Genomic DNA, 26,738 nt, shown 5'->3' with positions numbered 1-26,738 from the left:
TGCCCCGCCGCCCGGCGCGACCTTCCCAACATGGCCGCCCGCTGCCACCGCCCCCAAGATGGCGGCGCGGGGCGGGGGGCGGTGCCCGAGGCGGCGATGGCGGCGGAGCGGCCGCCCAGCCTGTTCGCTCTGAGCGCGGCCGCCGTGAGCCGCAGCATGGGCGCCCTGGAGCGGGACGTCTGGGGTAAGGCGCGGGCGGCGTGGGGCGGCGGGGTGCGGGACCCGGGCCTGACCCCACCCTGCCGCCCTCTCCCTCTCCGCAGCGCTGCCCGGGCACCTCCTGCGGGGGCTCCTGCCGCTCCTCACCATCTTCCACCTCGAGCGGGCCGAGGGCGCCGCGCGGAGAGCAGGTGACACCGCCAGGGACGCCGGAGAACCCGGGGGGGACCCCCGGGCGGGAGGGATGGGGCCCCGAAGTGATGGGGTGGGAGGCTGCGGGGATGCTCCCAAACCTGGAGGGACGAGTTCCACACTACAGGGACCCTCCGCTGGAGAGGGGAGCCCCTCCGGGCTGGAAATGGGAGCACAGACCCTCAATGGAGAGGGATACCCCCCGAACACCGTCCCTGCCACCGGGGCTGGGACACTCAGCTGCATCCAAACCCTCGTGCTCCGTCCCTCACCCCGGCAGGGTTCCCGCACCGCTGCGGGCCCTGCTGTAACTTCGCTATTTTGAGGACCAGCAAAACCTGACATTTTTAACTCGTGTCCCATCAAAGGCGTCGGTTTTCCCCCTGCCCGTCCTTGTGCAGCAGGTCTGGGTCTGTGATCCCTGCATCCCGGTGAGCCCCAGGGCAGAGCGCTGGGATGGGGAGAGGGGTGAAAACACCCCGGTGATGGTTTTTCCCCCCAGGCCTCTCGACACAGCCCATCTGGCGCCAGCTGTGGGATGATGTGATGAAAACCAGGCCGCCCAACTCAGAGGTGAGGAAACGCTCAGGTGGGAGAAGGGGCACGACACAGGTGCCGTTTTCCATGAGGTTTTGTTTCTGGCAACTTCTCAGCGATTGCTGGCGCTTGTTCATAAGCGTTTGCAGAGCTCTGGACCAAAGCGTGACCCTGGTAGCACAAACATTTTGGGAAGCAGGGTTCATAAAAGGAACAGAAGTGTGCAGCCACACCCTTCATCTCCCAACAGCGAGATTGCCAAAAGAATAAATTCTGTCTTCTGAGATTCTCAGGAAAACAGAGGATAAAACCAGTATCTTATGTCGTGCTTACACCTACGCTGGTAAAAACATGTGCTGATGTCTTAGAAAGCATGAGAAAAATACTTACAGAAGACAGTGAGTTTGCAGGATGGTTTTAGGTAGGAAAACTGAAGCAGCTTCATTGAGTCATCATCATAAAAGAATCATTAGCAGGCAACTTAATGACAGCCTGTAAATAGATGCTCAGGAAGAAAATTGCCGATGACGTGGTTTTTAATAGGCAAAAATGTGGCTCATCTGCAAACCACTGCATATGTTTATAAACTGGGCCAGAAGCAGAATGAAGAGAGCAATGGGAGTAAACTCAGGTTTTCAAGGAATACAGTGAGGAAGTATGTTGAGAACTAGAAAGGTGGTCTCAGTGGAGGTAGCAGGAGGGGTTTTTGGACACTGCATTTACCAAGTTAGCAGGCAGCAATAATTTATCTTAAAAAGAACGAGAAAAACACTGACTTCTTGTTCCTATGCCCTGTTCAATTGCAGAATATAACCTGTTGGAGAAAGAAGTTCCTTGAAACATTCTTCTCCAACGTTCTCCACGGAGTCTTGGACATTTCCTCCGACTGGCGCCTCAACGACCATCACTTTTCGCCGCTGCTCCACAGCTCCCCGCACGTGTCCCAGCTCACCCTCTGCAACATGCTGCAGGGCGCCGTGGAGCTCGCTGCTGAGCACAACCACAAAGTGCTGGAAAACCTGGCCGGCTCCCTGCACACCCTGAAGTTCCAGCACCTCCTCTCCTCCGACCAGTCCATCAGGCGTTCGCTGGTTTTGCTCCTCCACCGGCTGATTCACCACGGCTCTGTCAGCCAGGTGTCCATGTACTCCTGGCCTGTTCCCGACACGGTTCTTCTTCTTCTCATTTTGAGCATGAGCGCTGGGTTTTGGCGCTCAGGAAATGCCCTCACGTATCAGTGTAGCCTTTGCAGAGAGGAGGACAAAGCCCCAAGGCGGGAGTTGGTGCAGGAGCGAGCAGAGAGATACCGTGACGCTGAGAGGGAGGGGAGCGATGGTGAGAACCAGAAGGCATTCCCTGAGGCCCCAGCGGAGGGTGATGCTCACCTGAACTCTGTCCTCTCTGTCCCGAGAAGTTCTCCCCTGCAAAACCAACCGTGTGAGGAGGCCAGCAGTGAGGGGCCCTGTGACCACACCAGCATTCAGGGGGCATCTTCCCCTCGCTGTGGCCCAGGACAGCTGTCCTGTCACCCTGTTCTTTGGAAAACGCGCAGACGGCTGAAACCCACAGTGGGGAGGAAACGTCGCTGCCTCAGATGGAGCAGGGGACCCTATGCTGACCCAGAAGACCTGTATGATTTTGTTTTTACTGTTGCTAGAGAGGGTAATTCAGGGCTGCTTGAGAAAACCAGAACCACAGAGGGAGAAAATGCAGAGAATTGGACTAGTTCCTCCCCTGGATCTCCGTGCACTGGCCATGCTGGCTGTAAGAAAAGAGGAGGACCTGCTGGGATCTTTTCTCTGAAAGCTGCTCACCGCTTCCGAAGTGTGTCCACTCTGGAATTGTTCTCCATTCCTTTGACCGGGGAGACGTGTCGGACTCTGAGTAACCTGCTGAGCTCCTGGGTGTCTTTGGAAAACTTGGTTCTGTCTTACAATGGTCAGTGCTGCGAACAGGGTGCTTCCTTCCAGCCCTGCTCTAATGGTCTGAACTTGGTGCTCGGGTTTACCCTGATTTGGTTTTTACTGGGAGGGGCATTGTAAGAGTGTTGGTGCCTCATCTTGAGAAGGGTTTCAGGAGAGATGTTTAATCAGTGTGAGGACTTATTTGAGGGAGAGGATGGGGCCCTTCCGCTCCAGAATACCCCCAGCTTTGTGCTTATATGCCCTTCAGAGAGGGCGAAGGGAAGAGCCGGATCTCCATCTCCCACGTGCACAGCGTAGTTTAAGAACACGTGGATACAGCAGTCAGTGAGTTTAGCCTTTGACTCGGGCTGTGTGTGCAGCTCCAGCCACGTGTGCATCAGTGTCCATATGGACACAGCTAACGCCTCTCTGTGCCAATGCTGTTCCAGGCCTGGATGCCAACATCTGCTGCATCCTCTCCGGGCTCCGGGCCCTCTCCCGCCACCCGGACTGCCGCCTCCGCGTGCTGCGCGTGAGCGACGTCTTCTCCCACATGCCCTGCATGGAGCTCGTTCGCTGCGTCCTGAGCGCCTTCCCACAGCTCCACACGCTCTCGGTCAGCTTCGACCTCAAAAACCAGCTGGAGGGGAACAGGCCGGAGGGAAATCCAAGCTGCAGTGAGGCAGAAATCCCAGGTAGGGATCATCCTCCTGAGCGATGACCAGGACTTGGCAGGCAGATAGGGCTGTAAAAGCTTGGCACACGCTTCACGCTACAGTGTAACAGTGGTGTGTTATTCGGCAATTAACAGCCTCACCTTTCTGATTTAGGTGGTGTTGCAGTTTGTCACTTCCAGTCCGTAAGGCACTCTGCAGAGCCTGAGTCCTGGAGAAAGCTGTATGCCAGCCTGCTGCAACATCAGCTTCGTACAGGGCCAGTCATAAACCTGCTGGCTGTGACTGCCCACGGGGAGTGTATACCACCAGATCTGTAAATTGATTGGGAGCTTTTGTCCGTGCCATTGACTGCGAGGCTCTGAGCCTTAGACCGATCCTTAAGCAGAGTGAAGGCATCCCTTGATCATCTCAGTACCACAGATGATGGCAAAGCAGCGACCAAGCCTTTGGGTTGCAGCATGTGTTTCCTTCACCCTTATTAGCCCTGAATGGCCAGAAGAGCAGTGAGCAAAGTGTGAGCCAGTCTGCAGTGGGGTCAGCAAAGAGCTGTGCTCCAGAGAGACACTGACTGGTTTGTGCATAAAGGGTGACCTTTTCTCAAGCCTTTATTTCACTGCCAGAGCCCTGCAGAGATCAGTGGCCCTGTGGTCTAGCAGGAGTCCTGGAATGAGCCACAAGTGACTGACATGACCATAGGTCTGAGTTGACACGGAGCTCTGTGGGGCAGGGCACGTTGCACAGGCAATTTCTACCAACCTAAATGATAGTGGTGTCAGGCATACAGGCTTCCTGCTTATTGTGGGACCAGCTGCATTGAAGATGGGCGCTCCAGGCCAAACTCACTCATTGTTGCTTGTTTTTCTTCCCTTAGAAAGCTGCCTGGAGCAGCTGGAGATCCGATTCCCCAGGGAGCCTCTGCACACCACATTCCTGCTGCCAGTCCTCAAGGCATCCAAGTCCCTCCAGCAGCTGTCCCTTGACAGTGCCACGCTGCCCTGCTCTCAGGAGCTCGGGCTCCTTTTGGAAGCTCTCAGAGGTACTCTGCTACCCCTTGGGCAGCATCACTGGGGCACACACAGTGTAGCTTCCTTCAGTGTGGGCATCCTTGAAGTCTCCTGAGAAAAGGAAATGGGTGTCAGCCATCCCACATTCTCTGCTGAGCGTGTGGATGATCCTGCACAGCAGGATGGTTCCTTTTTTAATGACCCACAATCCGGCACAAATTACCTACAGTTCAGCTCAGTTTCTGGGTGGTAGCTGGGTCAGGGGTGTACAGTGCTTTACCTGACTTATTTTGCTTTTAGAGTGTACTCCAAATTTGAAGAAACTGAGCTTTCATGATGTGAACCTGGCTGAGCACCAGAAAGAAGTTCTGCTTTTGCTGCAGGATCCCGTCCTGCAAGGTACAGCAAACTCCTGGGTGCTGTTGCTTGGAAAGATGCTGCCGGTGGCTGCTTTCAGCTGGCTGACATTTAAGAGGTGATCTTTGGACGTGTAAGGTGTAGCCAAATGTCAACAGTCCCTGGAGCAGATCTGTAGCTGCTGGCAGAGTAGGAACGTGCCTGGTTCTTTGTGCCAGCAGGGCAGAGAAGAGCAGCTGCAAGGCTGATGTACGTTGCAGAGAAGTCTGTAATCTCAGCTATAAACCAGAGATTTTTAACCTGCAGAGCACATCAGCCTTTAACTGGGTCAGCTGGCAAAGCCACTTCCCTGGGTGTGATCTCAGCTGTCTTCCTGACAGAGCAGAAGTGCTGTTATATGCAATCCACTGCTGGAGTAGCTTTGTTATTCCATATGGATTAGGGACTGGAGCTGTCTGCAGAATGCAATCATGGAATAATGAGGCGCAGGGAGCACTCACGTGTACTGTCAATCCATTTCTTCCGTAGAAATCACCTTTTCCTTCTGCCGGCTGTTTGAAAGCTCCACTGCCGAGTTTTTGTCAGAAATAATCAATACAGTGAAAAGAAACTCAACCCTGAAGAGCCTCAAACTGCCCGGGAACCGCCTTGGTGCGTACTGAGAACGTTGCTGTGGGGCCTTAGACCAGCTCTCTTGGAGGGAACTTCAGGGCTGGAGCTGCTGACAGCTGGGGACACTGCAGTGCTGAAATTATCACGTGCATGAACAAGAGTGCATTTAGCTCACAAAGTAAGGAGCACCGAGTTCACTTTTTAAAGGCAAAATTTCGGTTGTGATCAGCAACGTACCAAGGGCCCAAGTTACAGTTGCTTTTCTCTGCAGTAAAGTATCAGCAGGTCTCCAGATCTGACTGAACACTGATCTTGAACAGGAACAGATCCAGCAGGAGATGTTCTGCCTCTCATTCAAAGCTGCAGATTTTGCCCAAGTTTGGGCATTTTGTGTCTTAACAGCTGTTGGCAGCCACTGGAGGGATGGGAGCAAGTAAAGTTTGTGTCTAAGTGGAACTGAATTTTGAGAAATGATAGGATTTTTGGATCAGAGGCCAAGTAGAAATGTTTGAGAAATTAATTTCAGGTGAATCCAGAATACTGTTTTCTGTTCTTTTAGTAAAATATAACAGAAAAGCTTGGCATAACCTGAACACACTTAATTTCTAAAACAAAGCTGCATATGGACTTCTCAAACAAAACCAGAATTTTTCTAGTGAAAACAACTGTCCTATCAGCAAATGTCTTCATTGCCTTGAACACTGTGCTCAGGGGGGTGAATTCACTTTAGGCCCCTTAGGGAGACAAACTGAGGGTGCAGAGATGGGCCCTTTGTGCGTTCCCATCATTACAGCCTCATTTCTGCACTGTTATCCCAGCCCTGTGGCCATTTAAAATTTCAAGACAGTTCCCAGTTTGCATCTAACAGTGACATTTCTCCCCTTTTAGGGAATCACAGGCTGGTTGCCCTCGCAGACATTTTCTCTGAAGATTCTTCCTCTTCTCTTTGCCAGCTGGATGTCAGGTATTCTGCTGCACTAAACACTGGATTTCTTGTTTGGGGAGGGAGAGAGCTGAACTGGGCTCTGACATCAGGAGAACCTGAGCATGGTTTTGTTCCTTCCTTGAGGCTCAGGTTGCAGACACGCAGGCTTGACAATTTATTTAACCATAGCTACTCCTTCAGCACCCTTGAATCCTGATTGTTACTGTACCCTCTGACAAGATTCAAGTCCAGCATGCAACTTGATATTTATTTATAGATCTATGCAAGGGAATTGACCTTTGAATCTCCTAGAAACACTAGGACCTGACACACGCTCTTCAGATTTTCTCAGAAGGAAGACATAAATGATCACTTACTGCTGAGGCTGGTGCTGGGACCTGTAGGTTGGGGTAAGCCCCTTGGTCCAGGCAGTTGACAGCTGCTGTGAGACTGAAGTGCTCCTGGCACTGCTTAGCCAGCAGCTTGGGTCCAGCAACATTTTAAGGCCACACCTAGATCTACCTAAGTCAGTGGTAAGGAAGATAACAAGTTTAAGGTTATCACCTTAGTTTTAAGATGTTTCCAGCCCTTCATATTACTGTGCTTCAGTTTTGTTTTTCACACTTTGTACTGTTGAAGGTGCCACTTAGCCTTGAAACATCCCCACGTACCTGCACTGGCAGTTACTAGAAGGAACAGCAATTTAAACAGCTCAAATTATAGCCTAGACTCTTAATGACTTTTTTTAATCTTTCTTTCCCTGGAAAGCTCGAATTGCATCAAACCTGATGGGCTCCTGGAGTTCACAAAGAAGCTGGAAGGCCACATCCAGCAGAGAGGGGGACAGATTCAGTTCACACACCTCCGCCTCTTCCAGAATTGGCTGGACCAGGATGCAGAAACAGCTCAAGAAGCGCTTCGGCGTCTCAAAGCTGTGTGCAGTGTGGTCAACGACTCGTGGGACTCCTCCCAGGCCTTTGCTGACTACATCAGTGTCATGTGATGGACACAGGAGCAGAGAAGACCCATCAGCTTGAACTAAGCAGTTTGGTCCCTGGCCAGGAAGATTGATTCACAGCACAGGTGGGGGTTTCTTCCCCTGATTCAAGCAGTCCAGAGTTGTGCTTGTCACTTTTCTATTCATTTGAAAGGGTATGACAGTGAAGTGACACAGGAGACCATGTGGGTCAACAGCTGTATTTCCAGGTGATCTAAACTCTACCACCTTACTTGGAGTACTTTAAGTGGGACATATATCAGAGGGGCTTCTGTGACTTCCTGCAGATTTCTGAGCAAGCAGTTATTTACTTCACTGGGTGTTGTGACAAATTTCATGTGGTTTCAGCCAGTGTCTCATCTCCATAGCCATCTCCATTGTGGGAGAGACTCCAAAGCCATCTGGTTGTGGTCCTTGGCAACCAGCTCTAGGTGACCTTGCTTTTGAGGAGGGCTATTGCACAGTATCACTGAGGTCCCTTCCAACTTCAGCCATTCTGTGAAATAAGAACTCCTTCCTCCACTTAAAGGGAGTAGAAAATAAGCTTAACAAAGCCCCCAGGCCTTGACCTTTTCCATTTGGAAAATTTTACTTTATACCAAAAAAAAATTCTTTATGTACCAAGTAGCTTGCTGTTTATTTGCAATCCTGTTGCCCTTTTCCAGTGTCTGCAGTCATTTTACAGAGGTTTTAAATAGTTTGGTCTTTTGTAACATTTTTGCAATAAAAAATATAAATAAGACCCATAATGTACTAAAGTGTGAATTTTATTACTGGCTGGTAAGGTGATCTCAATTAAAACACTCTACTAGATCAGGGGATCCTGCCCGTAACAAAGCAAGTGGTTTTAGAAATGAGTTACCATAATAGAGCCTGATTTTCTACTGCCTGCATGACCCTTCCAGTCAGATGTTCAACACACAAGCTAAAATTTTTTTCCCCTTGTACAAATCCTATTGTTCCCAAGTAATCAGCCAGGTTCACATTTCACAGCAGAAATGGATCCTGCAAGTTTTGATCAGCAGCTGTAAGCCACAGCTGTCAAGGAAAAAAAAACCAAACCAAACACAAGACTGCACATCAAGCGCTATAAAACTCCAGACCTAACTTAAACCTGGCCGAGTCGCAGGCACAGACACCAACAGCAGGAGAACCAGTGCTAAGTCAGATCAAGCATGCAAGGTCCTGTTACTCCCAGTACCCAAAGGGCTGTTTTTCAGGCACATAGTACAACAGCAGAGAAAAAGCCACGGACTCCTTGCTGTTGCAGCAGATTGAACACTGCCAAGGCCCTTCCAGCCGCTCGGAAGCCACGCTGTTCTGCTGTTCCACAGCCACACAGCAGTCCAGCAGGCACAGCTACCCACTTGCCCCTTTCCTTGAAAGGGATTAAAACTTGCCCCCACAGGGGACAGTAACCTGTTAGGGAATCCCTCGCTGCTCCTCGTGGGAGTGATGATGGAAAGTGAAGGTGACGGCGGCGTCCCACGCAGCCCTCAGCACCGCGTCCTGCAGCCCCCGCTTATCCGCGCAGTGGTGCCACTGGGACACGTCCGAGGTGCAGTCGGAGCCTTCGGGAGGGGGCCGTACCTGGTGCCCATTCACACAGCGGCGGCACTTGATCCTGGAAAACAGTCGGTACAAGATCAGTGCAAGGCTCCCCTGCTGCTCCAGTCTATGGGTTGTTTAAAAATACAGCCCCAAGGACATTTGGATTAACTCCCCTCCGCCTGTAACACCAACAACTGGATTTCCAGTTTCTGAATTACTACCGTGTTTTGTTTAAATACACAGTCACCTTCTGGTGCACGTTTCAAATACAGAGTGACTCACACAGTTTGGAAACCCGGAGGTTCTGTTTCTAATGTCACTCCCTCTCCACGTTTAACCACGAGGGAATAGTCCAGCAGCACCCAAAGGAAGTTCAGGTGGAGTCTCCCCTGAAAAGTGTGGGACGTTGCTTAGAGCAGCTCTGGAGTGACTGCTGCTAACTCCTTCTTACTATTGCATCAGGATTCCTGAATTCAAGAGAGCACACCAGAATGCTCCATCCTGGCTCCAACTACAGTCACCAGGTTGTGCTAGGGCTGTTCTGGAGATGCCCCACTGAGCTGTCACATAAGGGGACAAAGAGCAGCAGCAGCAGCCCTGCCAGCAAGGGCTGTTGCCATGCAGACTGGATACCTACACTGAGCTAAGCTTTGAGTCAGCTTAAAACTAATCCTCTTCACTTCCTGGCTGAACTAAGAATCTTAACCAACACAGTGAAGCATTTTTCCTGCACTCCCTGTCCTCTTTCTAGTGGCTACAATATCACAGGTCTCAGGAGTGGGAGAGTAGGGGAGACAATGGAGGATTGTTTTAGTCCCCAGAAGAGCACTTGGGTTGGCTTCATGAATTCTTAGCAGAGAGAAGCCCTAGCAGTGAGAAGCAGTTCAGCATTTGGAAGTCAGAAACCACCAGGAAGAGAGCGACAAGGAAGGATCAGGTTGGGCTCCACCAATCTGAGCAGCTCTGATCAGTTTCTCTCTTTTCACTAACTGCAGTTTTTTACAGTTTCCAACCACAGACAGCAACAAGATAGTTTGCTCACTTGTCCAGGCCAGCACAGCTGTTCTAAGACAACAAAAAGGTGGAACAGCAAGGAAGTGCTCATCTCCAGATAGTCAACAGCTCCAGAAGCAGAGATGCTTGGGACCCATTCTCTGAGTTTCCTCCTGCTGCCTGAGGAACCCCTGAATCACAAGACCAAACTGTGGAGTGGTTCTTTTGCTATCCCAGCCATTCACCATTCAGAGTACTCACTTGTCATGGGTGTCACTGGTGGTGGTCTCATTCAGAGTGAAAAGCTCCTTCAGCTCCCCAAGGGAGAAGTGCCTTTCCACGTCCTGCTCTTCATCCACCACACAGCTGCTGAGGGCCTTCTTGTGGGTCTGGCGTTGGAATATCTTCTCCTCTATGGTCCCTGTCTACATGGGAGAGAGTCAGAGATGAAGCACAATTGGGACACCAGTGTTATAGGAGCCCTACACTGAGAAAGTGCCACAGATCAAACAGCACTAAGCTGTCAGGACCCCTCAGTGCCTTGCCAAGCCAGTACAGATGACAGGCATGTTTTATTAAGTTGCACTCCAACCATGCCTATTTGGTTCCTGATCCAACCCCACTCTGCTTGTCTTTCACTGGGGCTACAGGAGTGGATGCAGTGGATATATGGATGAGGAAGAGGTGGAGCTGCCACTCGTAGCTAAAGCTCACACACTGCACCAGGTTGTGCTGACAGGAAAGAAGGGAAAGGAGCTGAGCAGCTACAGCTGCTCCCTGACAAAAAATCCCCAACACAACCTCCCAAAACGCAGCAACAAGGGCTAGCCCTGGGTGACATGAGCATCAGAAGTATTTGCTGGCTCACCCACACACGGATCAATCACACCCTGTCTGGAGGGAGATGACTGCTTGTAAAACAGATGTGCAGAAAGCCCAGTGTGCTACATTTTGAAGGCAAAAATCTAAGAGCAAAATGTCTGTTTTGCAAACAAACACAATACCAAGCAGGGGGGTGATTAGTCACGATTTGCAGACTGGTTTCCTAATTCTGAAAGCAATGCCTCCAAGTGCAGTCAGGTTAGAGGAAGAGATGGGCAAATAATGCTTGTTTTGTTAAAAATAATAATTGGTCAAGGAACGCAAGCTTACACTCAAAAAAAGCCAACCAAGCCCCCCCCAAAAACCTCAAAATCCACATACAAAAAAAAAAAAAAACAACAAAAAAAACCCCAAAACCCCAAACAAAAACCCCACAAAACAAAACACCAAAACAAAATGAAACAAAAAAACCCAAAGTCTGAACTAATGAGAGGTGGATGTGAACAAGAGCAGTGAAGTGACATTTCTGAGCAGTAATCACTACTGGTACTGATGGACAAAGTGTTACAGTAGCCTGAAAAGACTACTCTCCTTCATAGTTTTCCACCACAGAGCAGCTACCCTACCTGCTAACTGGCAGCCCCATCCCAAATGCTGGCTGCAATTCCAGGAATGTACTTGTTGTTTCTTAAGCACACATACACCCAACTAAAACAGGCTGCAGCCTGAAAAACAGCAACTTTGGCATCAGACATCCCCTGAAATTAAAGAAGTCAGATGCCTAAATGACTTCAAAAGAGCATCTCTTATCTGCAAAGGCACAGTTGTTTCTATTTCTCAGAAGCCAGACACTGTTAGAAACCAAGGGCTGCAGTAATGACCCTCCAGCTAGAGCCTTCATGGTTTTTCCATGGCAACACATCTAAGGGTAGGAAGCAATTAAGTTCCAATCAATTCTGGTCACCAACACAAAAAAGAGTTCTTTCCCTCCAAATCACCGCAGCTGCAGCCTGGGCTGGCACCCAGAGCTCCAGGCTGAGGAGGTGGGAGGAGTGTGACTCACCGAGAGCAGTCGGTAGATGTAGCACATCTTCTTCTGGCCGTCCCGCCACACGCGAGCCATGGCCTGCTCGTCGTTGGCCGGGTTCCAGTCGGGGTCGAACATGACCAGCCTGTTGGCCCCAATCAAGTTCAAACCACAGCCACCTGCTTTGCTGCTTAACATGAAGATGAACTCGGGGCTCTGGAAAAAAGGCAGGCTTGGGTTAGACCACAGAGGCAGCCACACTTTTTGCTCACAGCCCTCAGAACCGGCAGGAGAGCCGCTCGCATCTGGCAGGTTCCACTCACCGAGGGGCTGTTGAATCGCTCCACAATCTTTGCTCTCTTCTTGATGGACATGGTGCCGTCCAGCCGGACATATAAATACCTAGAACAGCATTTACTACAGTCAGACTGCTGCCATATTTAGAGCATCCTACTTATAAGAGAAAAATCTGTCAAAACCAGCCCTGTAATGGGCTTTAGGAACTTTTGCAGAGGGCCAGAGTTTTTCTGCTGAGTGACCCCAGCAGACAAAGCTCAAGCCACAGTAGTTCCAGTTCAGGAACACCTGAGGTACAAGAGATCATGAGTTCCTGCTGATAGAAAGTGTAGAAATAGACAGTTCTTTTACAGTGTAGGCTGCAAGTACAGCCTCACAGGATTAAAGAAGCAAAGCCCAAAGACAAACCTTCTGCTCCTGCAGAGCTTTTCAAATAGATCCAGTGTCTGAGTGTAGTTCGATACTAAAACCACCTTGTCATTACTGGTGCTTTTGGTGACAGCAAGGATGTAATCCAGAACCAGCATCTTTCCTGGATAAAAAATGAAAGAAAGAAAAAGCTAGAGCAGGAGCCACCAAATTCCAGACCTTGGAAGGGCACTTGATTAAGATGCTAAATACAGTCTCATGGTTGCCTCTGCTAGTCAGCACATCTGTACTGTTGAGTTCCACAGTACCTGAAAGCTGGGGCTCCACAGATTTGGTGCTGTAGCCAGCAGGGAACAAGTCCAGGGCTCCCATAAATCCTTCTTCCTCTTCCACACACTTATCATGGATAAGAGCAGGGTCTGAAGAATCAACAGAGCTCAGAGATTGTGGAGTGCACAAGGGAGACCCAAAAAAACCCCACCAACTGTGCAAAACCCAAATCCACTCCATGACTGGAACAACTCACGATTACAGAGCTTCTTCAAGGACGTGATGGAAGAAAGAGATGACACACTGATTTTGCCCTCCTTCAGCTCCTCCACTGGCTTGGCTTGCTTCAGGAAGTTCTTGTACAGCTCAGCCTGCAGAGGTGTCAGTCTGAAACAGAACAAGAGCTCTGCAGTCTCGGCCTGCACCCAAAACCAAAGCCCATCCTGCTCCATCTACACAGTGTGTTCCTTTCAGCTCAATTTTTTTTTTAAGCTATAGCATGGACAGCCTAGAACAGCCCCAAAGCTGCTGGTAGAGCATTGCTGTCTCAGCTCAGAGCTGGAAGAAAAGTTTGCAGATGCCCTGCAGGACCCAGGGCTCTGCTGTACACCACCAGAACCACCAGCTGCAGGTTGTCCATCCTGCTTTCAGGAGGAAAAGCAACCTATTGCCAATGGCTACAACTTCATTCCTAGAGGGAAGCAGTTGCAAGAACTGAAGGGCTCTTTGCAGCATTTTAGCCCTTCCTGTTGCTCATCCCATTTCCCAGGCACAGTACGTGCTTTTTGGTACCTGCAGCAGACCACCTGCTCAATCTTCACTGGCAGATATTTGGACAGGATGTCTGAAGTTCTTCGAATTAAACATCTGCAGGGAGAGAAATCAAGATCAGACGCTTGGATGACATCAAACCCCTGTTTTATCACTAGTTTTCCTCATGTGGTCAAAACACAGTCCCTTTGACATCTTATCTCCAGAAGAGACTGAGACAGTCCAACACACGGCAAAGGCCAGACACCCACCATCCACACGAAGCCATGTCACAGAGCTCACTGTCTTTGATAGTCTTCCAAACACGGTTCATGAAATTTGGAGAGCTCAGGCTTGATTCCACCTAACAGAGCCCAGTCACTTACAAAAGAAACTCTGCTCTTCCTCAAAATACCAACAGCATTCACAGTTTGAGCTACAAAGACCAGTAGCATGGACAGTAAACAAGGACAGGAATTAACCATTACACGCTGTGGGCATAACCCAAATTACAAGCAGGCAGCTTCCCACTTAGTAACTTAGTAGCCATCCTCAGCCAAAACAGGTTCATTGCCTGGCCCAAGGTTTCAGCAAAGGGCAAAATCCTTTGGGGCTGTGGAAATGCCCCACGGAGCAGTTCCACCACACTTAGGAAAAGGTGGGATGAATTAGAAAAAGTGCTGAACTGAGCAACCAGAATAAGAGGAGCAGAAACCCAGTTCTGCCAGGAAACATCAAAAATATGTTACAAAACCTACAGAAGAAAGACAGCAGGGATGTATGACAGCCCCAAAATCTGTCAAAGGCTGGTAAATAAAGGAATAATCTGATCTCCAAACCCATAAGCAGAAGGATGAAAAATAATAGGCTTAAACTGCAGTAAGGGAGATTTATGTTATACATTAAGAGCATTTTCTAACTGCAAAGACAGTGATGCCCTGGAAAAGGTGTCCTAGGGAATTGCAAGGTCTTCAGTGCTGGGTGGGGGTTAAGTAAGAGATGGTTTAGGCCTAACACCTTCTACCTTAGGACAGCAAGACGGATTAGATGCCTTCTCTGGGGCCCTTCCAGCCTTCCAGCTGTGATTCCACGTGTCTTTGCATCACCACCCCATTTGCAACTCCTACCAAATTTATCAGATTCATCTGTTACTACTTATGTGCTTCATCTTCCCTATTTGTGTACTATGACTGTTGCACAATAAAAGAAAGGACCTCAACAGAGCCAGGCACAAGCATTCCTGAATATGCTTTTACACCCTTTTTCCATCATCTATAAAGAGAAATTATTGCATCTAAGGAATAAAAGCTCTTCTCCTCCCAGCCTTTCCTTTTTCTTAGGCTTCTGCAGCTGATCTGAGTCAAGGTCAGGACTTTCTCTACAGAGAGAGATTGCACTTAGTGTGAAATTCAATTTATCATGACTATGCACTGCAGGATTGTATTTGTGATGGTTGCAAAAGATAGGATTAAAAACAAAAGGAAAAAACAAACAAAAAACAAAACCACAAAAAGACAACAGAAAAAGAACTGAAGACACCAGCAATGCTGAGAATCCAAGAGTCTTCTCTATAAAAAGCTCTTAGAGCCAAGCAACTGCCAGCAGATGTGAATAAACTGGTTGTATTCATGAAAACAGGTTTAAACAAATACCAAAAAATCAACCAAAAGTAAGTAAGACAGCATTTTACATCACAGAGGTGCTTCTTGGGGAGCAGGAGTCCCATCTCTAACCCCAGTAGTCTGTCTTATAAGCCCAACAGAGCCAACACAACCATGAAAGTGTGAGCTGGACTCTTGGGGGACTCGGGCAATCAACAGCACAACTGAGTGACATTCCTTGTACTCCACCTGCTACTCAACACCTGGGCTGGATGGATCTCAGGTCTGACCCAGCCCACAGTTGTAGTTATCTCAACACAAATAAAAGGATGGTGCCTGATTATTCAGATCCCAGGAGAAAACAGAAACATTAGGATCAAATAAAGATTCAGTACCTGAGGGTACTGCTTGGAGGTGACTGCAGCTGACTGTACCGTGCCAGTGCTGTTTTCCAGGCTAAAGCTACGTGCTGTATAGATCTCTTATGCAATAAATACTTGCACAATCACTTGCTGAATAGACATAAACAGCAAGAGAATTCATTGCAGCTACAACTGTAATTTGGAAAGATAGCAGGGCTTATGCAAAGGGCTTATGCAAAAGCTCTGCAAAGAGAAGAGGGATGAAGTTCACCTGTTCACAATACTGATCAGCTCTTTAAGCCTCTCTTCTCCCTTGTGTCTCTCAGCTTCACTTGCATCCGCATCTCTGCCTTTCAAGATGGGCATTTCAAAATGTCTTTTAAATTCCTGTGCAGTACCTGTACAAAACAGAAGTGAGAAGGTGACAACTACAACCAAATAACCTTTGATCAGTATCCCACAGCACCAGCTATCACACCCCAAGCACGGAGACCAGCTATCAGATAAAACAAACCCTCACCCCATCCATATGACTTGCTTTTCTTTCTAGCCAGGAAAAGATTCAAACAAGGCAGGCAGATGAGTACAAAACAGAAAATCATTTTGTACTCCAACAACAATGCACAGCCAAAGGTCACACAATTTCACTTAAACCGTCGGGCACATACTGTTTTTGTTCACATTCCAGCTGTACTTTTACTCCCAGAGTTTGTCCTTGCAAACAACAGCACAGGCATTACGTGTGCCTACTCCAAAATTATCTGTAATCAGTTGCTTATTACTGGTTACAGGGCTGAAAGTGCGAAAAATGACTACTGCATGCATGCAGCTTTGCTGCAGTAGTTCCACCATTAACATCATCTCAGGAAGAACAAACTGGAAGCACGGGGAGACTAATCCTGCCCAGAGCACAGGTCAAGGGGGAGGTGGGTGAAATCACATCAGCTCCCTGTAATAGCTACCTAAAATTGAAGCACATGTAGAACATCCAGCGCCCCCATTCCATCCATTCCTTGAGAACTCCTGGGGGCAGAACAGCTGAACAGAAAAAGACACAGCCCAAATGCCACTTCTAAGACTAATAATCTGATGAACTGTGTTTAACTCGAGTTGTGCATGCACTAGAATTAATGAGAAGCCTTCTTGGACTGGATGCCCAACAACCTGAGACAATCATGTGTGAGGAGTTATAGCAACAAATAAATGATTTACACATTTGTTTGTTTTCATTCCTTGGCAGGAAGAAAATGACCTCTCGACAAAGACAAGCTGTTCCACACTGAGAAGGAGCAGACCTGCTCCCAGGGATGCAGGGATCAGCCTGCCTCAAGATCAGCCACGCAGTACTCAGGTTCATATATTCATTTCACCTTGACTGCTTTCCCTTCCAAAATACCTGTTACACTGGTGTACTTTAAATTACAATCTTCTTGAAACAGAGCTCTGATGACATACAGCCTCTAGAACAGAGGACCTTGATCTAGACTTTCTGGATACAAACTGAGAATAAGTCTCATTGAATCACAGAATGGTTTGGGTTGGAAGAGACCTTAGAGATCACCCGGTTCCAAGCCCCCTGCCAGTCTTTCCTCTCACTAATGTCTCAGTTGTTGCTGGCCAGCAACTCCCCCTCCCTCCTATCTCTCACACATTCACCTCTTACCAAGGATGCCCGAATTGACAAAGTGCACCAGGCTGAAATACTCAAGCAGGTCGTTCTGAATGGGGGTGCCCGAGATAAGGACTCGTCGAGGTGTGTTTAAGCTGTTGAGAGCCTGGTACGTTTGGTTTTCAGAGTTTTTCAGTCTGTGGCCCTTTAAAAGAACAGAAAAACAGGAATTAAAACTGTGGCCCTGTTGGGAAACAGCTTGGAGAGCCTCATCAACACTGATATCCTGTATCTCCCACAAGGCATCTCACCGTTTTTCCTATTCCCAGTAGTGGAGTAAGTGTTGCAACAGATTTCTTTCCAAGGCAAGAATCTGGTGGAAAACCTGAAGCCATCATGTGAGGAAACATGACATTACAAGCTTCCCAGACCAGGAATATCTGAGTCACACCCAGGCAAGAAGGCCTCCCATGAAAATAACAAGCACCACATTATATAAGAACTGTTTCCTGTTCAAGGACAGGGATGTTTTCAGCTATCAATACCAGGCACTGAACTCTGGACCAGTAAAACTGCTTCACCCAAAATCAAGATCACAAGCCATTCAGTGCACTTATATCCAGGATTGCCAGACCTTTGCACACCAATAAAAAGAGGTTCTGCACCTCTTACAGGGTAACCTGAATACAGGCCCCATTTCTCACGCCTGATAAAAGCAACTTTATTAGCATCTGAGTGCTGTGTAGGACAAAGCACAAGTGATAACATGCTCTTTACGAGTGCCAGACCACATCAGAGATGAGTATTTATTGAAAATATACAGAAGACACAAGGCCAAGGACATGCATTCCCAGCATCTCCCTGTCTGCTGGCCCCATCCCAGGGGCACTGGGAAATACAGGCAGTCATGGACTGAGTAGATAAAAGGTGTACGGGAATTACACTCACGAAGGTGTTTGTTCTTTATAATCTCCTCTCAGCACTGTTCTAGCAAACACAAAGCCACACCACTGGGTGGCACCACTGTATAACAAATCCCCTCTATCAAGCAGATGTGGACACCTCAACAGCCACCAGATTGATCGTTTCAAGGAGGAAGAGGACATTTGTTTTATTTTGTCCTTCAAAGCATCTCTGGCTCTCACTACCTATAAATAGGGAACTATAAACGAAAAAAAAGCAACTCGATTTCAGCCATGTGAAAGCAGAGCTTGACAGCACAGGCTTGGCAAAGCTTGATCCAGCAGTTGGTGAGCTGGGAGTCAAGCCAGCTCTGTTTCCTCCTGAACAAACAGTATGAGGTGACTCCTTACCTACCTCTCCTACCTCGACCCCAAGCATGAGACTACTGAGAGGGGAAAGAGGGTCCTGCCATGGGACTGCTCTTCAAACTGCCCCACAGGCACTTTGAGTAAGATGGCCAGAATAAAATGGCTGACATCAGCCAACACTGCACACAAGAGATGAATCCCAGAATTATTTAGGCTGGGAGAGACCTTAGGGGTCTCCAGTCCAACTTCTTGCTCCAAACAGAGCCAAGTTAAAAATTACTGGGCAGAACATGAGGCCAGGCCAAACAGAAAGTATTTCTCACTTTAGTACAGACAAAACCAAATGAAAGCCAGATCAGTGAGCCAGGATCTCTGACTATGATCCCAACAGTCAGGCAGGCAGTGGACCTCCTGCTATGCATTTCACACTGAGAAGGCCCTAGCAGGTGCCCCCGCCCTGCCAGGGACCTACAAAGCGGCCACAGTTACCACCAACTGGATTTTCTTCATATCTTGGCGCATGAAGACACCCTCCCTTGTTCAGGCTTACAGAGTCTGTTTATCTGGTTACTCCTCAGAGCCTCTCAAACACCAGAATGGGTGTTGTCCACAGCTAAGCCTTGTTTCCCACTGTACACCTCCCTTTTCAGAAAGCAGATCCAGTTTCACCCAGATCTTGAGAACATGCCAGGAATGGATTCTCCTTCAAGATGCCCCAGTACCTCATCACATATGACCAGCCCAATGCTGCCCTTCTGTAACACCTCGGCGTGGAGTCGGAAGGTTTCGTAGGAGATGATCAGGATGGGGGAAGGCACTCGCAGGCCACGCTGGTTCATAAAGCCAACTGCAGATGGAAAGGGGGGGAAGGAAAAAAAAAAAGAAGGATGATGAAAACCAATAGAAAATGAGTCAAATAGTCAAAACTTTTGCCTTAAAAATCTAGGAAAACCTGCCTGTTTCAACACCTAGTGGTTTTCAAATACTCTGCAGCACCCCTTCCACACATGTACATCCATGCTCCTTTCCCCACACTGTCCCCATTTCTACTCCACTCCCACCTCCTTTCCAGCCTTGTGGCTGGAGAAAAGTAAGAGGTGCTGGGGCTGCCCTAACTTTAACACAGGTGGATCTGGATTATTCCAGAAGATCAACTATTACTAAGCACATGAGGATCTGATCTAAACACGTTAGTGGAAAGACTTTTATCCAGAGCTCTAGTGACAGCTCGCAGATGTTCACATCAGCTGCTCTGGGCTTCTCCCAACGCAAGATTTTGACCAAAACCAGCCAAATGCACAGTCTGCAAACATTTCTGTACCTAGTTTACGGTCAATCTCTTCTTTGGAGCCTCCATCGATGGCCAGGGGCTGGATCCTCCCTCCCAGCCATTTCTCCACCTCGTTGTACCAGTTCCTCACCAGGCTGGAGGGAGACACCACCACGGCTTTCTCGATTTCAGGCTTGCAGTCCGGGCTCTGGCGGAGCAGCGTCCACATGAGCGTGATGCACTGCAGGGTTTTGCCCAGCCCCATTTCGTCTGCCATGATGCAGCCGTGGCTCCCGGGGATCCGCCGGCTCGTCACGCAGTCCCACAGGAATTTCACTCCCTGCCAAAAGAATCGTTCCCTCAGAGCAGGATGGGGACACCAGCAGAACGACAGCTTCATTACCACAATGCACAGGAGTGACACCGCAACAGCCAGCACACACACGTCCCTGGGGACACGCAGTGTTCTAATGAGACAGAGGGAAATCACTCGAGACACAACTAAAATGCAGCCAACATCTGGTTTGGAACAACATTACTGGTGCCAGCACGTACCTCATAACACGCAGGAAATCATACTACATTTTAATTGTACAGTTATAACTAGTTTCCCGATGTGAATTGCCAGAAATTTCTACCCTTGACTGCATTAGGCAGGGCCAGGCCACAAACTGACATGCATTGATCACTTCAAAGAGGTTAATCATCTTAACGACACCCAATTAGGTAATTTGAAAAGCACAGATTTATAGAGTGAGCAGAATTGTTTCTGCCACCCGATTAATTCCCAGGATACTCTTAGCAGCCTTCATCACTTCTGCCTAGAAGCACAATGACTCACCTGGGGGCTCAAGGTCCAAAGCAGATTTAGCTTTAGAGAAGGCACAGGGCTGAGGTTATAACCCACGTCACATGGTGGGAGAAGAGCTCAGCCCTGCATTAGGCTCTGACACATCACTGAGAGATAAAAGGGAGGGAAAAGAAAAAAAAGAAGAGAAAGACTCTGCAAAATGTTCCTCTACCATGTGATGGTAAGAGAGTCAGAGAAAACCAGGGCATTGTGCTGGGAAAGTACAAGCTCCCTGCATTGTGTCAACAGAGCAGGGAGTGAGGAATACAACCTAAACACCTGCACAGATTCACCCCTCAGTACTCCACTACTTAGGACTGGAAGACAGAGCACCTTCACTTGCATTTTCAAATCCTTTTCTTTCTTTCTTAGGACCCTAGCAACAGGTTAATGGAGTTTATTTAAGCTAGTTGAACAACTATGACATATATTACTACCTACAAGCCTGCATTTGGCTGTGGATCCAGCACCTGGGCAAAAGTCACAACAAAGCTGGAGCAGAGCTGTACAACTCTCTATAAGAATCACCTGCATAAAACAGCACAGGAATCTTAGCAGGCAGAGATTTACTCATCAGAAGAGAAAGTGTTATATCAGACATATCCACCTGCCAAAAAACAGCAGAGACACCAATAAGACACAATAACTTCAAGTACTTGACAGAAGCACCAGCAGGAAGCAGCTCACACAAAACCAGAGTGCCTCCAGCTATGCAGCCAGGGACGAGCATTACGCTGGGTCACAGGTTCAGTGCCAGCTCTGAGATAAAGTACAAGCTATGAGCAGCCTACAGCACTCTCAGAGCCATGTGAAGACCTGCCACGCAGGGACACATCCAGCTTGACCTGCTTAGCCTGCAAGATCAGCAATCACAGCTTCCATCTGTGCTGCCTCCAGGCTTAAATGATAATATACTGCATCTGGGATGAACTTTTAACTGTCCAGATAGCTGCATTAGGTATTTGGAGGTTTGTACCCACTGCTGCCGTATTGTGATGTTGCATATATTTACAACGTATTTTTTGGCACTCTCCACTGTCATGTGTATGTCAGAGACAGCTCACACCTATAAGGGGCAGCCTCCAAATAAAGCACATTGAAGTAGGAACCTACTCCACACTGTGTTGGGAAACATGGTACCAGAAAGAGGAACTTCAGTGTTTCCTGGCTCGGGAAGTGCAGATCCCATCAGTTCTGCTGACCAGTCGTGGACAGTCTGCCCTGCTGGACCCAAGTCTGGGCTGCAACAGAGTTTATTGCAACTATATCCAATCAGCATATCTCCATCTCCAGACATCAAGGTAAGCAAAGGCAGGACTTTCAGCCCCGACTCTTTGCTTAAAAAAGGGACAAAGAACATTGGCAGCACTCAGGCATCTAAGAGGATGGGTAAAACCAATGTCCAGTTCACACGTGCAACAGACCAGAGTCTGTCAGACTGTCACAGACTGTCACTCTGTGAGGTCTATGCAGACCTGTAACAATTCCAGCAGAGGAATTGCAGCTTTTTGAAATGCACCAAGTCCTCCCACCACACCCTCAGGTCCCGATGGAAAACTTACTTCTCTCTGATGGGGTCGTAAAACACGGCTGAGGACAGGATCCACCACAACATGGACAGGTGCTTTGTCCCTGCAGGAGGCAGTCAAGGAAGGAGACTGTGATTAATGAACTCAGCATAGCGTATGTTTAGGTTCTGTTAAATCTCACTGTTATCCTGAGGACTCCCCTTTGGTACAGGGCTAGTAACTGCCAACAAGAAAGTGAAAAATGGACTAATTCAGTTTTGAGAATGAAGTCACAGAGGCCTGATCCACAGTCTAAACCATCAGTGAAACCATGTATGTGGGCTGTGGTTAAAACAAGGGCAGAATGTGGTTCAGAGACACAGTTAAAAAGTCATTATTGTTTTTCTTGTTTCGATAACAATATTGTAATTGCATTACTGGAGAGAGAAACCCCCTCCTCTGCCCATGAAGATCTAGCTGACAGCCCTTTTAAGTTATAACAGCAGCATAAAAGAAACTGCTTCAAAATTAAAACCATTAGGCAGCCTAACATTTGACTGTCAGTCATCTCCCTCTGCTTGTCCTTAGATGCTGATGTTCCCTGACTGACAGCTAAGCCACAGGATTTTCTAAACAGCTTCTCCATGTCTGCAGGCTCATTCCCTGCAACAGATTTAAATTTGTGATGTGTGGGAGATGAAACAGTCCACGGAAAAACACAAACAACCCTGCATGGGTACATTCTTTCTTTGATTGTTACCATAACTGAACCAATTCAGAGGCAGAACGCTTGGAACCAAACTTCCCTTGATGTTCAGACCCCAGCTCAAGCACGTTTGGGAGAAAAGCACGTAAACCTACACCTAGGAGGAGGTCAGAGCTGCAGCCATTCCTGCCAGGTGATGACTCACTTGTCTATTTTCAGCTGGTCATGGGCACTCAGCACCGGGGGCTCATACAGAACCAGAGCTCCTTCCTCAAAGGGGTCATGGAGAGGACTCCTCAGTCCCGCCCGTTTGATCCCCAGCGCGCGCAAGCCCAGGGGCCCTGAAAGCAAACAGAGGCACCACTCAGAGAACAGCATCTTCCTGGAAGAGAGCTGAGAGAGTTGGAACACGTCTAGGAACAGCGATTTAATTGGGTGCTGGGGTGGAGATGCACGCACCGCTGGTGCAGACAGCAAACCCAAGCAGGGCCGTTGTTTGGCAGCGCTCTGCCGGCGCACAGCGGGAAGCTCCGCGGCAGCAAAGAACGGAACGAAGGAACAGAGGCAAAGAGGGAGCAGTGGCACTGCTGCCCCAAAGGTGGTTGTTCTGGCTTTCTGAAAGCCAAGTAGGGCTCCGGAATGTGCACCTCAGCAGCTCAGTAAATACACTCCCACGCAGAGTATATACTGGATCAAATCCTCTTTCGGGATCACCTAACCCAGACTTAGCCGGAGCTGCGTCTCTGATGCAAGGTCAGGAATTGATCTTTAACAGTGATGAAGTTGTACAGTGCCATAGTTATCATCATACTGCCACTACCAACTCTCTAGAGTAGAATAATATTCTAATGTTATTTTCTCTCTGATGAGCAACTGTGGATGTTTGACGCTAGAACCAATTTCTGCGAAAAACAGAAACCAAGCTCGAGTCCCTTTTCCTATTACTGTATTTTGATGTCACAGTTTTGGAATGGAGATGAACACAAAAAGAACATAAGAACAAAAAGAAACCAAAACTCAGGCTCCCAGGATTGATTTTGCTTGGAAAAGATTCAGTCAGGGTCTATTTGCCCACTACTTGCTAAGGCTCCTTGCAAAACAGGAGTGTATCACGAACTGAGGCAGCAGCACACACACACACCAAGAAAAGAGCACACTGAACAGCCACACTTCCCAATAAAGAGAGGAAGATAACAGCCAGAGAAAGCAGCTTTCAGTTACAGTTCTGTTTCAGCCTCCTGACAAATCCGCTTTTCCACAAAGCTAACTCTGCCAAACTCTTCTGGGGCTTGTCATTCCATATTCAGTGTCTGCTTACAGACATATTTTTATAACTGAAGTTTGAGCGAAACTGGTTGATCTGCATTCGAGTTTTTCAGCTAGAGGGTGAAGGGGAAACAGGGGACACGAACAGGCCCGTTTGTTTCTGAGATCTTGTGTTTCACTGATTCAAACCAGCTGAGGCTTTGAACTTCAAAACTATCTCGTTTTGAAGATCACCTTGAGGCTCAACACACCAAGCCAAGCAGAAATAAAACTGGCACATACGATCTCTTTCACCTCAGCCTTCTGTCTGTTAGCATCACTATTTAAACGGTAAACCTTCGTGGCTTGGAATTCATCTTGCTTTTGTATTCGTGATGTGGTGTAAAATCTCCTGGCACAACATCAAATGCATAGCAGTAAGACTACAAAATCCAATTCTGAAATGTAGGATTATCCAAACTAAACACCAGTAAGAAATATGAAGACTTTGCTAATATGCCAGTATTTTTCTTTCAAAATTAAGTCAGGATTTCTGGAACACATGCATCAGTGCAAAAAATAATAATAATCCCCACAGATGTATTTGACAGGCCTAAGCATCATCTGTTTTACCCGAGTCAGCCAACACAGACAATCCTTAAACCTCCTCATCTTACCTTTATAATTTGGAATGGGGACTTTGAAGGGTTTGGACAAAATGCTGCGGATAAAAGCCTCCTAGGAATTCAGAAAGAAAACATATTTAAGAAGCCTGAAATCAGAGACTGCTCAAGAAGGCAAGTCCAGGACATTTTTCAAAAACTCAATTTTGCCAAGTGCTCAGAGTTCCTCTATTTAATCTATTCAAGCTTCAACTCCAACTATTTTCAAGAATATCCAAAAGGATGAAAGTCACAAATCAGCACTATTCCCTCCACCAACTCCACTTTTCAAAATGATTTTCCTTTGGGTTTTCTAATGCATGAAATTGAACTCCCATCTTCCTAAATCCACTGGCTTTATTCACTTCTTCAAAAGAGCTATAGCTTCCCCCTGCCTTGGTAATTCAGTCAGGCAACTCATTTCCTGTAAAGGAGCTGGGTTACCATTGCAAGAACATCCACACTGGATCAGCAAGCACCCAGCCAGTCCAGCATCTGGTCTCCAGCAGTGGAAGCTCAGAGAGAACCAGGCAAGCAGACAGCACTCGACCCACCTTGGGGGGAAAGTGACCCATGTCCCTGGGCACTATCCTTAAGCTGGGCCCCACAAAACTATCTCATTTAGGATTTCCACTACAGAAAGCTCCCCCACCACACCTCCTTCAACATTAAACGGCTGGAGCTGGCAAAAGACCTCTCCTAAAGACTCCGTGTGTGTGTGTGGCTTCCATAACAGCTCTGATTAAATGGAAGCCATGGAAGCACTTGGACTTCCTCGATGGATGAGCACCTGTGCCAGCAGCAACACCCACTCACTCACATGCTGAGTGCTGTCCAGGCAGTGGGGTCTGTTGGTCAGCGCGGCCAAGGGTTTTCGGAAAGGCGACCTGTAACACTCCCCGCTCTCCGTCTCAGCGCCGGCCTTCTGCCTCTTCCGAGCCTGGAAAACGGAACCGCAACAGAACAACTCTTTGGGGGCACGTGGCGAGACCAGAAGATGCATCCCTGTCACACTCAGTGAGCACCAAGCCAGGCAGCTGAGCAGACACAACCACCGCTCACCCCCGCTGCCAAAAAACGGAGCCAGCGGCACCACCAAGGTCGCTGCATGGCCCCAAAGTTTAAGCTGCGTGAGGCTTAAAATATTCTCTCAGCTAAGAAAACAAGAACCACTTGGTAACCTGTAAAAGGGCAGGCTTGTCCCCCAAAAAAGCAGAATTAAGAAAAGGGTTAATAGCGGAAAACAAACTACATGGGCGTCCCCAGAGGCTCCCGTGGCACCTGTTGTTGTGCAGGCGAAAGGCCTCACGTTGAAACCCACATTTCAAACACTTAGAAAGGCATGACAATAAACAAGTCATTGGTCTGTCTCCTGACTTAACAAAGCACTCTTCAGCTTGAGGCATGATTTCAACTACCTGCTGGCACAGAAAAATGGATTTGACACAGAAAACAACGAGGTGAGACTCTCTGACCTGACACAGCACATAATTGTAAATTAGGATTAGGGCTGGGACTGGTGTCATTATGAACGGTCAAACAAAGTGTCTCACAGATGATCGGTGAAACCGATCCTCCTGTGTCCTGTTACAAAAGACGTAACTTTCTGTTTTGTCTTAAACACTGACCTATTCCCAGTTACCCAGTCACCCACCCCCTCCACAAAGCACTGCGAAGAAGCTCTCCCGGGGGACCAGTATTTCCATAACCACGAGCATCCTCGGCACACAATGAAAACTCTCCCGCCAACCGCAGGCCTGGACACAAACTTTCAGCGCTGGTGGCGAGAGCAGCACAAAAGTGGGGGCCGATGCCCCGGAGCAGGGGGAGGATCCGGCCCCGGGGCGGGACCTGGGAGCGCCGCCCCGCCCCGCATCCCCCTGCCCACGGCTACCCCCCCCAAAAACCCCGCCGGGGGCCCCTCGCTCACCGCCGGGGGGTGCCAGTCCTCCTCCTCTTCCTCCTCGTCCTCGCCCGCCTTCCTCTTGGCCAGCTGGCTGGGGGCCAGGCTCCTCCTCTGGGACACAGGCACAACACAAGAGTGAAGGGCCGGGGGAACCTCGGTGCAGCCCTCCCCGGCCCGGTGCTCCCCCACACACACACATCACCCCCCCTTACCCACCATCTCCTCACGGATCCCAATGCCGGGTCCCGATCCCGATCCCGATCCCGGGTCCCGATCCCGGTCCCAGCCCGCGCGCGCCGCGCCGG

At 48.6% G+C, this 26,738-nt stretch overlaps 2 protein-coding genes across 2 annotated transcripts; one reads left to right on the top strand and one right to left on the bottom strand.

Moving 5' to 3' along the window:
* Positions 1-78: 78 nt before the first annotated feature.
* Positions 79-8,106, top strand: LRRC41 (leucine rich repeat containing 41). Its single transcript, XM_050306959.1, has 10 exons — positions 79-184; positions 264-350; positions 854-924; positions 1,695-2,826; positions 3,242-3,487; positions 4,341-4,505; positions 4,774-4,872; positions 5,359-5,481; positions 6,331-6,406; positions 7,136-8,106. The coding sequence occupies exons 1-10, from the start codon at positions 97-99 to the stop codon at positions 7,368-7,370; spliced, it is 2,322 nt and encodes a 773-aa protein (XP_050162916.1). The 5' UTR covers positions 79-96; the 3' UTR covers positions 7,371-8,106.
* On the bottom strand, positions 7,935-26,738 carry RAD54L (RAD54 like). The gene is made up of 18 exons (XM_050306958.1): positions 26,650-26,738; positions 26,458-26,544; positions 25,348-25,467; positions 24,543-24,603; positions 22,826-22,961; positions 21,969-22,038; positions 19,608-19,896; positions 19,009-19,133; positions 17,070-17,220; positions 15,678-15,804; positions 13,486-13,560; positions 12,950-13,080; positions 12,732-12,842; positions 12,463-12,586; positions 12,081-12,159; positions 11,794-11,973; positions 10,170-10,333; positions 7,935-8,988 (listed from the first exon to the last, which is right to left on the bottom strand). The coding sequence occupies exons 1-18, from the start codon at positions 26,650-26,652 to the stop codon at positions 8,787-8,789; spliced, it is 2,235 nt and encodes a 744-aa protein (XP_050162915.1). The 5' UTR covers positions 26,653-26,738; the 3' UTR covers positions 7,935-8,786.

Source organism: Myiozetetes cayanensis, unplaced genomic scaffold, assembly GCF_022539395.1.
Source record: "Myiozetetes cayanensis isolate MyiCay16 unplaced genomic scaffold, myiCay2020 scf12, whole genome shotgun sequence".
Lineage (NCBI taxonomy): Eukaryota > Metazoa > Chordata > Aves > Passeriformes > Tyrannidae > Myiozetetes > Myiozetetes cayanensis.
Note: the sequence above shows the minus strand (reverse complement) of the source record. Positions and strands in the feature narration are given on the sequence as shown.

Excerpts from the sequence above, each read along its gene's own strand:
- LRRC41 (XM_050306959.1), top strand. The coding sequence starts at position 97 with ATGGCGGCGGAGCGGCCGCCCAGCCTGTTCGCTCTGAGCGCGGCCGCC. Across the intron at positions 351-853 it reads GGGCGCCGCGCGGAGAGCAG|GCCTCTCGACACAGCCCATC; the intron begins GTGACACCGCCA and ends TTTTCCCCCCAG. Across the intron at positions 4,873-5,358 it reads GCAGGATCCCGTCCTGCAAG|AAATCACCTTTTCCTTCTGC; the intron begins GTACAGCAAACT and ends TTTCTTCCGTAG.
- RAD54L (XM_050306958.1), bottom strand. Across the intron at positions 24,604-25,347 it reads GCCTGGACAGCACTCAGCAT|GAGGCTTTTATCCGCAGCAT; the intron begins GTGAGTGAGTGG and ends CTGAATTCCTAG. Across the intron at positions 13,081-13,485 it reads GAGCAGGTGGTCTGCTGCAG|ACTGACACCTCTGCAGGCTG; the intron begins GTACCAAAAAGC and ends GTTCTGTTTCAG.